Source organism: Dipodomys spectabilis, unplaced genomic scaffold (genome assembly GCF_019054845.1).
Source record: "Dipodomys spectabilis isolate Male_0828 unplaced genomic scaffold, ASM1905484v1 ptg000001l, whole genome shotgun sequence".
Classification (NCBI taxonomy): Eukaryota; Metazoa; Chordata; class Mammalia; order Rodentia; family Heteromyidae; genus Dipodomys; species Dipodomys spectabilis.
The window spans coordinates 15,985,357-15,999,325 of NW_024870678.1; the positions used below are offsets into that span (position 1 = coordinate 15,985,357).

The 13,969-nt window shown below is 44.2% G+C and overlaps 1 protein-coding gene across 1 annotated transcript in view; it reads left to right on the top strand.

The window, feature by feature from the left end:
- The first annotated feature begins 3,696 nt into the window (after positions 1–3,696).
- The window catches only part of Rspo3 (R-spondin 3), an 81,012-nt gene continuing 70,739 nt past the window's right edge, over positions 3,697–13,969 (top strand). The window contains exon 1 of the mRNA XM_042693397.1: positions 3,697–3,793. Coding sequence (XP_042549331.1) covers positions 3,697–3,793 — 97 coding nt within the window. The remainder of the gene's footprint in view (positions 3,794–13,969) is intronic.

Sequence of the window (13,969 nt, forward strand, 5' to 3'; positions counted from 1 at the left end):
CATGCACATTAACTCTGTGGTATAATGACTGATGTCAGCCCCAACTTTGCCAAACATCTCTCATCACTACTAGTTGCAGCCCATTCCAAAGTATTGGGCTTGCTTTCCCTTTCTGGAGCACGCCCCCTTCCACATATTTGCTGTATGGATTCAACAATATGACACTCATTTTCTTTCCTTTAAGTGCCACTGCCACAATGGATAAAAATAACTTGTTACTGTTGTCACAGGCTGGAGGCGAAGGGGGGGGGGGGTAGAGAAGAGTGAGAAATTGCAGTGAAATTCTGCATATGTTTAACCTTCTATCTTTATCCCAAACTATTCTATTGTCTTAGCCACAGTCTCTTATTAAACTATTGGTTTAAACAAATATCCTGTGACTAATGATTTGTTGGGAAAAAAATTGAGAAATAAATGTTGACCTTTATGGCTTTTAACTTGCTTAAAGTTTCAACTGCAATGTCTATGTCCAGCAACAGGCTTTAGTGAGCATTGTTTTCCTAATTGAAGCAACAATAGGTGTTAGGTCTAAAAATAGTAAATTTTTTAGCATGACATAGGACATGGTATGTCTATCATAACCTTTGTTAGTAGTTGAGGGAATGTAAGACTTAGCAGGCAAATTAGCACACATTTAGTAATACTGTAACCTGAAAGAGATAAAAAGTTATTCTAATGCATAGCATCAAGAAAGAAAGAATATTCTCCTCATTTATTTAATGTTTTCCTTATGTTTCCTCTGAAGAGCACTAACTCCTTGACAAGCTTTTCCTGCATACTGCAGGAAAACACTTCTTTTCTGGGATGGCTCAAGAACTGTAGCTTCTCCCTGGGTTTGTTTATTTACTTACACTGCCATTCCTGTTCTCATCCAAACTAACATATGTCTGCACAACACACAGTGAAAAGTAAGTGTCTTTCTTCATGTTTATTTCCCTTAAGTTGTTCGCCAAATTGCTTTTTTACATCCTTTTTTGCAATCTCATCCCGTCCAGCTCAAGTATTGTGGATTAGAGAGACTGTCTCTGGAGCCATTTTCAAAGGGAGCCTTCCATACCCTTTAAACCCCCCATATTTTATGGTGCAGCTATTCAGGATCTGAGCTATTAGGAAAATATAAAAGTGGGGGGAGGAATGTTGATGGGGAGGGACAACAACTGAGTGTCTTCTTTTCTCAATAATCATTATTTGAGTTGGCTGGTTGGCTGTAACTTTTTAGTCCAGAGTGATAAACTCGATCATTCACAATTAAAAATTATGCAACCAGTTGGGGTAAGGCCTGGAGAAAGAGGGGCAGAATGTTCAGAAGCTTCTACCACTGAGGGAGGAATGTGGTAAATAAAAATTCTTTTCAAAAAAAAGTCTGATAGGGTTATTGCCTTCCTTTTGTACCATGCTTAATGGAAATTATTCCTGTTTTCAGATTTCCAACACATGTATGCAGACAATAAATAGTACTGAATTAAAGAATTAACACCAAGATGCCAGCTCCAAAGATTCAAATTTTTAGCACCTTGAAAACTTGAAAAGTATAATATATATATATATATATATGGATGAGATATATATATATATGGATGATATATATATATATAGATATAGATATAGATATATATTTCCCATCCTTTTGCATCTAGGCCATTTCAACAGATCAGTTGCACTACTGGGGTGCTCCCAATAAAGGACTCCAGGGATGTGTAACTATCAGGTGCAGTGGAAGCTTGCAAAATGGGACAGATAGAGGCCATAACCTTTGTCTCGCCTCTAATTCACTGGCACATAAATTGAAGACAAATCTGCTTTCAATCCTGCAAAACTTTATAGTTTTCCAGGATGACTTGAGAGATTTTGCTAAACTTATTTGAGCGTAAGGATTAGCAAGGTGACCAGGAATCAGAGACTTCATAATGGCTCTCCAAAGTTCAGTGCTGTGACTGTGTAAATCTATCTTACTGTAACTGGGACTATATATATTCCTATAGTTGCATAGTTATAATAGATGTAGTACATATACTATATATGTGATATATATGATTGATATATGTGATACATATCACAGGTACAGGCCTTGTTCTTGGTTCTTCCTGCCAGCCCTCTTTGGTCCAGGGAACCTGTTTGTCTTCTCCTATGGTTCCCCATATGCACTTGAAACAGAAGGACGTAATGGAATTTCTCCTTCCTCAAGACTGCGAAATCTTTCTTCATATTTTTTCAACTCCCCAGCTCCAGGATCCAGCATGTACACCAAATCCTCCAAGCACATTGGGAGCCAAGAGCGAGGGGCGAGCTGACTACTGAGGGGATTGCCTGAGAGAGGAGGAATCTTCCAGAGCTGCAGCTAAGGCTGGCTTTGGAAGAAAGCCGCAGCACGAAAGCACATTTCCAAACCAGACGGTCCGGAGGGTCCCCAGCTCTGGGGCCTCCCTTTTTCAGAGCAGGTAAACCGCGGCCAAGCTGAAGGTCAGCCGCCCATGGAGCTCCGTGACCACCCATCCAGCATCCAACTGCAAGCCACTTTTCCTAAGAGGGTGGGGAGGAGCGGAGAAGAGGCTCAGGAGAGCTGGGGAAGAGTCCGGCACCAGCAGCCCTCCGGCGGCGGCGATCTGCCACAGGGGCGAGGGGCACACTGCCTTGGACCGGTCGCTGAGGGAGGTGGAGCACTGGGGCGCCCAGGGGCCAGGCCACCTAGAGCTGGGTGCGGCCAGCCCCAAGGGTCGGGGGAACTCGTGCCCGCCGCGCTGGACGGTCGGCCTGAAACCCTTCCAGTCCCATCGCGCCCACCTCACCCCGCCACAGCTACCCTTCTCGGGACGCAGCACCCCCACCCCCACCCTCACCCCGCCACCCTGCCTCGGGCTCGGGTCCCCTCTCTGGTCTTTGCCGTCGTGTCCAAAGATGCTCCGCCGCAGACCCGGGACCCCTCAGGCGCCTCTTCCCCGGCCTCTGCCAAATCGCAACGCCTGTACTTTTCCAGCTCCCTCTTTCCCTCTTGAAATTGAAAGTTATTGAGGTCGCTCAGGGTTGTTGCTCTAGCAGTTTCCTTCCCCGCCCCCTCCCTCCCCCCGCCCCCCCGCAGTCATCCCCCCCACTCCTCCCTCCCTCCTTCCCTCCCTCCCTCCCCCTCCTCCCCTATGGGGAGCTCCCGGGAGCCCTGCCCAACCAACACTGGAGCGACTCGGGCTCGACCACGCCAGAAGCAGCTCAGGGTCTCTCCGCGATCCCTTGGCCATGGCCGCGGTGCCCACGGCGCCCGCTCCCCGGCGCTCCCGGGGTCCCCGCCACTGCCGCGGCCGCCGCAGCCTCTGAGCTCGAAGTGGGGGCGGTGGGGGGTGGGGGCTCCGCTGCGGCCACCGCGGCCGCTCGCCTGGAACCTGCCGCCCAAGGATGCTACCTGCAGCCGCCGCCGCCACCGCTCTCCCCAGCTGCGTGCGCCGCGATGACAGCCACTCCCGCGGAACCGTCCAGGGTCGGCCAACTTGAAAGTTGCCATCGTCGGTTCCCCGGTCCACCCGCCCCGCTTCGCTGGCCGTCCCAGCACGCCGCGGGGCTCTGAGTGGAGAAGCCCCACGCGGCCCGCCGCCTCTCCACGCAGAGACACCGCCGGGCACCTCCGCACCCTCGACAAACATTGCAACCGCATCCACCCAGCACCCAGACAACAAGGAGAAGGAAGAAGGGAAACGTTACTGGGTTACTATGCACTTGCGACTGATTTCTTGGTTTTTTATCATCTTGAACTTTCTGGAATACATTGGCAGCCAAAACGCCCCACGAGGAAGGCGCCAGCGAAGAAGTAAGTGCTGGAGGGGAGGGTGTGGGGGGGGGACTTTGCTTGTGGGCGCCTGGTTGTTGATTGTTGGTGTGTGTGTGTGTGTGTGTGTGTGTGTGTGTGTGTGTGTGCGCGCGTGTGTCTCGGGTGCTATGGCTCTCCCCCAACGCGTTCACCTGTCGGGGCGCTTTGGTCTCCTGAATCTGCGCCCTGCTGTTCACAGTCCGCCCACCCTGCGCCCCACGCCTCCCACCGGCGAGAACACTTGGGGCGCAGTGGCCGTGGATGGCTCTCCACGCTTCTTCTCCAGCACCTCGAGGCGTGCTGGCGTCGCGGGGGCCCGGACGGCGCTGGGACGGCTCCCTGCCCCGCGGTCGTTTGCGGTTGGGTCCTCGGTGAAGCTCACTCTGCGTTCCCTCCTTCCCTGGGGGGTGGGGGTCCGATGCGGGGGTGGAGAGTGTGAGCCCCCTGCAGAGGTGCAGAAGGGTGGGTATGGCCCCCCGAGGCCTGCGCTTGGGGAGCAAACTGTCCCCCCCCCCACACACACACCCGGGGCCGTGCGGGGACACCGCGGGCGAGCGGCTGCGCGCTGCCCTCCCGCGACACGCACCGGCGGATCCGAATGGCGCAGGACGCGCGGGGGGCTTCGCGTGGCTGAGGATGGGCAGAGTGTGGCCCGACGTTTCCCACCGCGGGGAGATTCAGGGGCAGGGTTGGGGTCCGAACCCAGATAAACTCTCTGGGGACGCGGAGTCTCCGGGGCCCCTCTAGCGCTTTGTGCCTGCGGGGCCCTTTAAAGTGGCTCCCTGGGATGGTCACGCCGGGACGGTGGGGTGCCCCGTCCACACTCGGAGCTCGCCTGCTCTCGCTCGTCCTTGGGCGATGAACTCGGCACCGCTTCGTATAACGGTGTCCAGGTTGGGACTGAACAGGTACCCGCTATGGGGAGTGGGGGGGCGGGAGCTGGGAGGGGCGGGGGCAGGCTCAACCCGAGTTGGGCTGTCTCCACCACGGAGGTGACATCTTCGCCGATCGGAGGGTGGCATCGCCACTTGCTCGCGGGCAGCCCGGCGCACACGGTGCTCAGGTGTCTGTGCCCGCGTGGGGAGTCCGTCTGCCCGTCCGTGCGTCCCGTCGGCGGGCGCACTGGCCACTCGGGCTGCCTAGCTGGGGGCACTGCTGGGGAGCGGGAGGAAGTAGAGCTTAACGGGGTGGCGAGAACTAGGCAAGCTCGGACCTCCAGGGCTGATCCTCCCAAGCACTAGGGGGCCTCGCCTCGTCCCCGTCTCCCCTCCCGCTTCCAGCCCACCCCCAGCCCACCCACCCCCCGGGCGGATCCCACCCCAAGTGTCCAGCCGCAAAACCCCTCCGAGCCAGCCGTGGCTCGGGCAGCTCGGAGGACACAACACAGCTTGTGTGAGCTGGAAATCTTAGTGGTGGCTCCTCGGGCCGGCCGCTGTGGGTCTCGGCCCTGTACCCCTGGGCGCGGGGGTCCCCTCAAAGCTCCCTTTGTACCGAGAGCCTCGGCCACACAAGGTTCGATTCACCTGGAAATGCCTTGGGGGGGGGGGGCGGTGAAAGCAATCCCCCCCCCAAACAAAAACGTGGCCGAGTCGTTTCTCTATGGGCTCCGGCCGGTCTCGCCGCGTCGCGGGGTGCAGAAGGGCCGAAACCAAACATGTCAGAGCACCCGATTTATTATTCTTGGCTCTGACTGCTTTGCCTTCTTCCCAACTCCCCCACCCACTCTCTGGGCTCCGGCTGTTCAGCAGGAGCTGCCCCGGGGCTCCGTGGTGTCCTCGAGCCTGGAGATCTCCATCTCCTCTTCTGCTTAGGTCTAGGTGCCTGTGGGGAAACTGAGGCCGAAAGGAAGAAGAGTCTCTTCTTCTTGCTTGCCATGCTCCCTCGGCCAGCTCTTGTGCACAGGGTGCCCATCCCCACTCTTTCCGTTACCCCGTGGAGGAGGGGCCCCCCCACCCGAGTGTCACATTTGCCAAGGCTAAGCAGAAATAAAGTGTCAGTGGTGCTTGGTTTTGCGGTTCGGGGAATCCCTGTGTGTGAAGGGAAACGACAGGAAGAAAGCTTGCTGTCCACTTGTCCCCATCTCTCTCTCCCTCTCTGTCTGAGATGGCCACGGTGCCGCCGGACCATCACTCGACTGGCTCCCACGAAGGAGGAATTGCTTTTTGACCCGCCTTACCCATCTGAAGGCCAGGTCAAAGGCGCCCTCTGCTTGTGTTTGGACGATGAAAGTGGAAATAAACGGAATGGGGTTGGAATTCCAGTGATTGGTAGGCTGTGGGTCTGAGGGAGAGAGCTCCACCAAGCCAAGCTTGCCCCTTTGTAGTGGAGTCTGCGCTTGGGGATTGGATTACCCGTGCAACGCTGGGAGAGGGGCGACCCCTGGCGTCCTCCGAGGAGACAGAACGAGACTCTTGGCAGGTGCAGCTTCGTGTTGGAACTGGGGACAGAACAGAAGGTAGAAAGAGCCCTTGTTAAATGTCCACAAACTCCAAGTCAAACTGCGTTATTCCCAAACTCATATGGGACACTTCTTTGGCAATCTCCGAAAAAAGTGCTCACCTCTAATAAGAACTAGAAAAATGGTTAAGATGAAACAAAATATGATATTGTTTCAACATTGAATAAAGGGCCGACGTTCCTAATTATTTTTCCCCAATAGGTAACTGAAGTGAGTGTTTGAGAGCATCCTTTTTCTCACGTAGATAAATAATCCCAGTTCCTAGAGTTTAAAAAAAATCACTAAAGACTTTTTTTAAAAAAAGACGAAGATTTGGTTTCCAGAACCTTTTAAATGGTCACTTGAATATTTTATTGTCAAAGTTTGTTTTTCAAGTAAAGATATGTACCTCCAGTGTTAAATATGTTCAGATCTAAATAACCCTGGTTCCGTCTTTGATATAGCAGGGAAAGCCACATTAGTATTTTCCTGGTTCCCTAAAACGACCCTTACTCCTTTCATTTCTAATTCGCTATAATCTGGTCATCCCGATTACTGCAAAGTAGTGTTTCATAAAGGAAACATGATTTTAAAACAGAAATCTTACTTTAAAATATCTATTTAACTATGCTGATCAAACATAATAAAATTTTATCTAACTGGATTTATACACCGACCCTAGAGGTAACAACATTGAATTTATTCAGGATTAAAAATTAAATGTAGCCATATTTTTAAAAGAAAATCCTCACTGCCCATGTTTTTAGATTAGGTGTGGATACAAGATGCTAAATTTAAAAGCTGGACCTCAGTTTTTATTTCACTTCTAGCTGAACCTTTGCACCTTCGTAGGGTTAGCCTTTGAATTTCAGAATCTCAAAACTTACCAGTACACCACAATTTGTTAGAATTATTCACTTTGGCCACAGAATAACAACTGAAAGTGTAGAGGCACAGAAATGGTCCATATTTTATGGAGCAAGTGTCTGAGAAATGGGTGTAAGGAACCTGCACAAAGCCATATGGCCAGAGTATGTAGAACTAGCTTTCTGCCAGGATCTTCACTGCTATCCGTATATTTTTTATTATATGCTGGTCCATGTCACAGAAAGATATAAGACTTATTAAATAATAGATTTGATAGTCTTCAACTATTCGTTGTCCAATATATTTGAAGAATACCTGCTCTGTTTGACTGAAAATGTTTCAATTCATGCTTTTTATATGTATTATGTAATGGTGACCAATGTCAAAGAATTAAATATCAAATTAGAAATCATGAAGGTTGCTAAGTAGACATTGTAGGATGATACTGTTCTAGACAGCTATTCTTAGAAACATGAGATGTCAGTGAGTCCTTTTTATTTGCTGATATCTATTAATTGTGCTTAAACTGTTCTGATTCTAGACAGAAGCAAGGTTTTAAAAAAGTTATACACACTATGTTTATAGTGCATCCCATTACATAATTTATAAGGCCTTTAAAGATTTTTTATAAAGAAATCTGAAAAAAAGAGAAGCGTGAATGCAAAGAAAATTGGTTTAATGGTAATAAAATAAAAGCACATATACCAGAATATACTGGACCCGGCTCACAACAGTAAGACAAGTAAGAAATCAGCACTGTAGTCAATATCCAAACCAAGCTTACAGCCCAGATGAATATTTAAAACACTGGAATGATTGACGATGTTCCTATTTTTATCACTTGCATTGTTACTTTTCCAGGTTTAGTAACATAATAATCAAGAGTGTTTCAGGTGTAGAGCAATTCTTTGAGATTCTGATAAATTTGGTTTGGATATTGACTACAGTGCCAATTTCTTACTTGTCTACCTCTGTACTTGTCTACATTGGTTCTGAGGAAAAAAATATTGTTTCAGAGAGATACAATTTCTTTTGTAAAGAAGTAAATTCTGAGATGTATCATTTGATATCCACATCAATCAAAGACAGAATCAAACTCATGGTGTCATGACCACAACTAAGTACAAAGAGAAAGTGTTTACCTTTGTGATCGCTGACTTACCCATCTTATATTATCAGGGTTGTTTTTCTTTTTTTCTAAAATATCCTGTTACTGTTTTGTCGATCACTTTAGAAAAGCACGTCAAAACTTGTAACTCTGAAACACTGTCATTTTGGCCCCAAGTTACTACTCTAAGTATTCACAAATATAAAAAGGAGCATAAAATGATTAAAGTAATTATTTCAATATTCCTTTAAATGTGACATATGAGCGGTATTTCAACTTGTAAGTAGATAAGCTGTGCCAAATCATTCTCCATTAAACATTTCCTTGGCATTTAATATTTTACAAATTAAGTCCCTAGAAAGCAATAAATGAAAATTATGACATACAGTAAAATTTGATTTTCAAGTTTAATATGGGAAAACCCTCAGTCTACTACCACAAGTTTATTTGACATTTGATCATTTTAGAAGATTTGAATCTGGGCAGAGTTCTTCAGTCCGCTACTAAATGTCTAAAATATTTTCTAGTTACATGGCTAATCATTTTTAATATGCAATGGTTCTTTGCATAATACAGAGTTGTGAGAACCTCATGTAGAGTCAAAACCAAAAGATCCCTCTGCAATTATACTAATGGGCTATTAAGAATAAACTATTATCAATACAACAATTTACTAATCATCTTTCTACACACTTGAGGGAGGTTGGAAGGAAAACTGGGAGAAAATAAGGGAAGTAGTGACACTGCTCAAAAAGAAATGTACTCATTACTTGACTTACAGAACTATAACCCCTCTGGACATCACCTTTACAATAACAAAAATACTTTTAAAAAAGTTTTCAGCTAGAAACTGCCCTGATCTGTCTCCCTCTCCCTTCCCCCTCTCTTTTCCCCTCCGACTTCACAATTTATTCACATGTCCCATCCCTACCCCCACCTCTGAAAAGATCATTTTCCAAGTAATGAGTTCTTGAAATGCCACTGCAGTGAAGATTATGTTTCACGAAATGTAAGAATCAACTTCGGTTATCATTAGGAAAACATCGTTCTGTTTTTGACTTTGAGGGAGAGTGTAGGTTGCTTTATTTGAGGTCGATTTTTCTCAGTTATTAAGGTAATTGGCTTCCCTTAAAATTTACCATCTCTTGAATGACCTGGTAAATTTTAAATGCTTTATAATTAAGCATTTAAATTATGTAAGATATAAATATATAGTTGTGGCAGGTGTTTCTGGGTTTTTGTGTTTACTTAATTCATCACATCAGATCTTCAAATTCTGATGTAGAAGTAGAATTGTGATGAATATAGCCATCTAGCAATACTAAAAGTAACAAGGCTGGGTGCCAGTGGCTCATGCTCATAATCCTAGCTACTCAGGAGGCTGATATATGAGGACTGCAGTTCAAATCCAGCCTGGGCAGGAAAAACCATGAGACTCTTGGTCCTGTTAACCACCAGTAAACCAGAAGTGGAGCTGTGGCTCAAAGTGCTGTTCTTCCTTGAGCAGGAAAGTTCAGAGATAGTGCCCAAACCCTGAGTTCTAGTCCTATGACTGACCAAAAATAAAATAAAATAAAAGGGAGGGGAGGGGGAAGGGAGGATGTTCCATTTTGGAAGATTGTAGGGATGTTGGGAATACTAAATGATTAAGCATGTTTGTATGTTATGAACACCCATTTTTGGCTCTCAATATTTCAATTACATGAAATTCTTAGGAGAAAAACTTGAAATCACTTGGCCTGTGAATAATTAAAAATTCATTTAAAACTATAGTTGCAGGTAACTTTTATCTGATGAGAGCATTTATGTCTTATTTACAATCTTGGCAAGGGACCTAGTTACCATCTGTTGTCACTACAATTCTTTTCAAAATGAAAAAAAATATTCAGTAGTACTAAATCACACAATTGCCCAATTAAATAAATTTAATAGCTTGTAACTGTCTCTTTTTCAAAGCCCTACCATATTAGGGTTCCATCCAACCTTGAAGAATTTGATAAGTAACAAGTATCAGAAGTTTGTGGCAGAGACTGAGACCCGAGAAGAGAGAAACCCCAGTAAATATTGGGAATCATAGATTGAGAAACTAAAGACCTAGGTTCCAGATCCACCATGGTTGCTAGTATCTGATAACCCAGGCAACTCTTTGTACCAGACTAAGCGATAGGTCTATGCCCTCCATTTGAAAAGAAGGTTGATTTAAGAATTTAGAGCCATATCATTGCAATTGCCTCTCCAACTCTTCCGTCTTTTGTATGAGAACATAAATAATTACCAGAGAGCTAAAAAGTCCTTCTAAACTTACACTTCTTAGTCAACCAAGTAGAGTAGGTAAAGACTAAGAATGAACACAAAGAGAATTATTCACTTATTATAAATAAATGCATCCCATTTAGCATATAAAGATGAACTGGTGAGTAACTTAATCAAACTGAAAACGAGTCACTTATGTTATGACCCACCCTTGACAGTTTCTAGAATCTGAAGACCAAGGTCATAGCTTCCATAGGCATACTCTGTCTCAAGCAGATTTATCTGGCCTTGAGTGTTCAGACTAAGAGGACTGGTTTGGAACACTAAGTGAAGGAATGCTTCAGAGCATCCTCGCCATGGCAGGATTCAGATATGACCTGTTTAGAAAAGGGATTAATTCTCATGGTCCAAGTTCAATGCTGAACGTGTTATGACAGTGTATAGTTGAACAGGAGTTTTTAGCAGATGATTTATTCTGTTGAAATCAATAGTTTTTGGCAATTCTTGGGCACTGTCCCTGAGCTTCTTTGTGCTCAAGACTAGTGCTCTACCACTAGAGCCACAGTGCCATTTCCAGTGTTTTCAGAGTAGTTTATTGGAGATAAGAGTCCCACAGACTTTTCTACCCAGGCTTGTTTTAAATTACTATCCTCAGACCTCAGCCTTCTGAGTAGCTAGGTTTACAGGAGTGAGCCACCGGCACCTGGCTTGTTAACTTATTTCTGTTTTGAACTACCTTTACTTTAATGAAAAAGACATTTAGTAAGCCAGTTTCAGGAAGTATCAAGGGCTGAAGTCAAGAACATTAGAGTTGGGCTTGGGGCATGGCACAAATGGTAGAATGCATGCTTAGCAACTGTGAGGCTCTGGGTTCAGATCCCCTCGCTGCACCATAAACACACACACACACACACACACACACACACACAAAGATTTTAGAATTATTCACACAAAGGGAGCCATGAGCTCTCTTTTGATTTTTTGTTTATTATCAAAAATATTTTTATTTCTGTCACTGAGACCTACTCTTCATGGTAATATCAAATCAGATTAATAATAGTAAAGAACTTTCTTCATTTTAATTATCTTAACGTATCATTTACAATTGTGGTTTCTCATTTTCACAGTATTTTGTATATTCTATGAGTGAATTGCCTCTGGTATCAGGAGCTACAGTTCTAAGCTACCAGTTCTTACAGTTGAAAGTCATAGTTAAAGTACCTATGAAGGTACTCAGTGGTAGAGCACTTGCCTTGCATGCATGAGGTCCTGAGTTCGATTCCTCAGCACCACATAAGCAGAAAAAAAAAGCCGGAAGTGGCGCTGTGGCTCAAGTGGTAGAGTGTTAGCCTTGAGCTGAAGAGCTGAGAGACAGCATCCAGGCCCAGAGTTCAGGTGCTATGACCGGACCCCCCCAAAAATAATAATAATAAAGTACCTATGAAGTATGTTGCCACAGCTCTTAAGAAAACTTGGCAAACTTTATGTAACTAAAACAAAAATTTCTATACACTGTAAAAAATGATTATTGGACCATGACATTTAGACCTAGTATTTATTTAAACTGGAAGCCAGCAATCTACTTTTAAGAAGTTTTCTCAAAAATATATGCTCGGGACTTGAATGAATTTAGTCCATCCCATACCATACAACGTCACAGTTGGAAGCATGCCTCAAGTGTTAGAATGCTTGACTAGCTAGTACAAAGTCCTGAGTTCAGGACAATACTGACAAAACATAAAATAACAACAACAATATCCTCACTGAAGATTTTCCCAGCCTCATGTAAATCCAGGCACAAAATATCTTTCTGTTTTTTTTTTTTATTCCTTCTATTCATTTCATGTTTTCTATATCAAAAAGTAATGAATTCTAGTCTTCTGAGTATTTGGTAGAGGCATGGACTAGATTTCCATTCCTTCAAACACCTTTCTAAGTAAATGCACAAATATCACAGTCTTCTATAGTCACTTTGAAAATTGTCCCCAAAAAACTAGCTGGTAAGCACATTTATAATTATATCCCAATTCAAAGCACATTCCTGAGACAAAGTGGTACAGCAGACCCCATTTTATAACCACATAACACAAACCACCACCACAGAGTATAAAATAAGAGAATTTTGAACTGCTTATTTTAGAACACTGTTTTCTTAACATATGCTCATTTGGTTAATTAAAAAACATATAATTGGCTTTAAAAAGCATTGCTTCTCACTGTTACATTATCTACATTCTCATTGTATGTTTTGTGCAAAGAGATCTCATACAAAGCGTATGACCATGGTCATCTTGGCAAAGGCTGTAGTCCAAGTAAAGGAAGTATTTCATTCTATTTCATCAATAAAGGGTAAAATAATATGTCAAAATGTGGTAAGTGCCTCCTACCAAACTACTGCTTCATAGCTCTCAAGGCCACCATTATATTCCTTCATATTTTATTTTGCACATCATTTTGTCTTTTTAAAGGAAGTTGTAGGATAGGTGTTGCTTTAATCACTTTCATGTTTTACTCACCTGTGAGTAGAAGACTCTTGGATCCTCTGCAAAAGTGATGTCATTCATTTGTCATACCCACCCCGGAAGGAATTACCAATAGACTCACTTCAGCCAATCCATTCGGTGGATTGATGCCTTGGACTTAGTCTCCAAAGCCCCGACCTTTCCTTGTTTCCATCATTCTACCCCAAGTAATGGAATTCGAACTTGAGGCGATCCTTGGAGCATTTTCTCAAACTCCACTTTACTTTTTCCTTTCTCTTAGGTTCTCTTCTTTGTTCATTCTTTCTTGTTCTTCATCTGACAAACAACTTTTTAAAATATTTACTGTGTAGGTTGCTTCTAGTTTCAAGTATTCCACCCTACACATATCTTATTATTTCCTCTGTTATTTATCCCCTCTTTACTTGAACCTACTTAGGATGTTTTCCACATACAAAAAAGGTTGCTGACAGTCATTAGAAGCAATAGGATTGCATGGTTTATTTGAAATATTCTAAAAGTATTCATCCCAACTATGGTGTACAAATCTAAGAGAAGATTTATTTAGGCATAAGGATGTGGGGAAAGTCTATAATTTTGTAGTTAAATATCAAAACCCTTCCATGTTATTTACAACCATAATAGATATTTCACTGGCTAGTTTTTGTTATCCAAAAAGTTATCTTTATGATGCCTCATAAAAATCTGTTATTTATCTTACTTTTGCCATGAGCATTAATAGTCACCTCCCTTGTGAATTTTTGGTTTATGGACCTTAGTATGATGGTTCTCAATGCTGTGTTCATACTATAATCATCTAGAGATGTTTAGCAAAATATACAAATCCCTGGAATTCACCCTAAACCAAATGAAATGATCTCTGGGGATGAAGACTGAATATCCTCATTTTAATAGTTTAGTTCTGGTGATTGTAATATGGAGCAGAGTCTAAGAAAGACTGTTAGAACTTTAATTCAAGTGTAACCCTTGCAACTGAGGAGCTGTTGAAAACGATGCCTGTTTTATGAGGA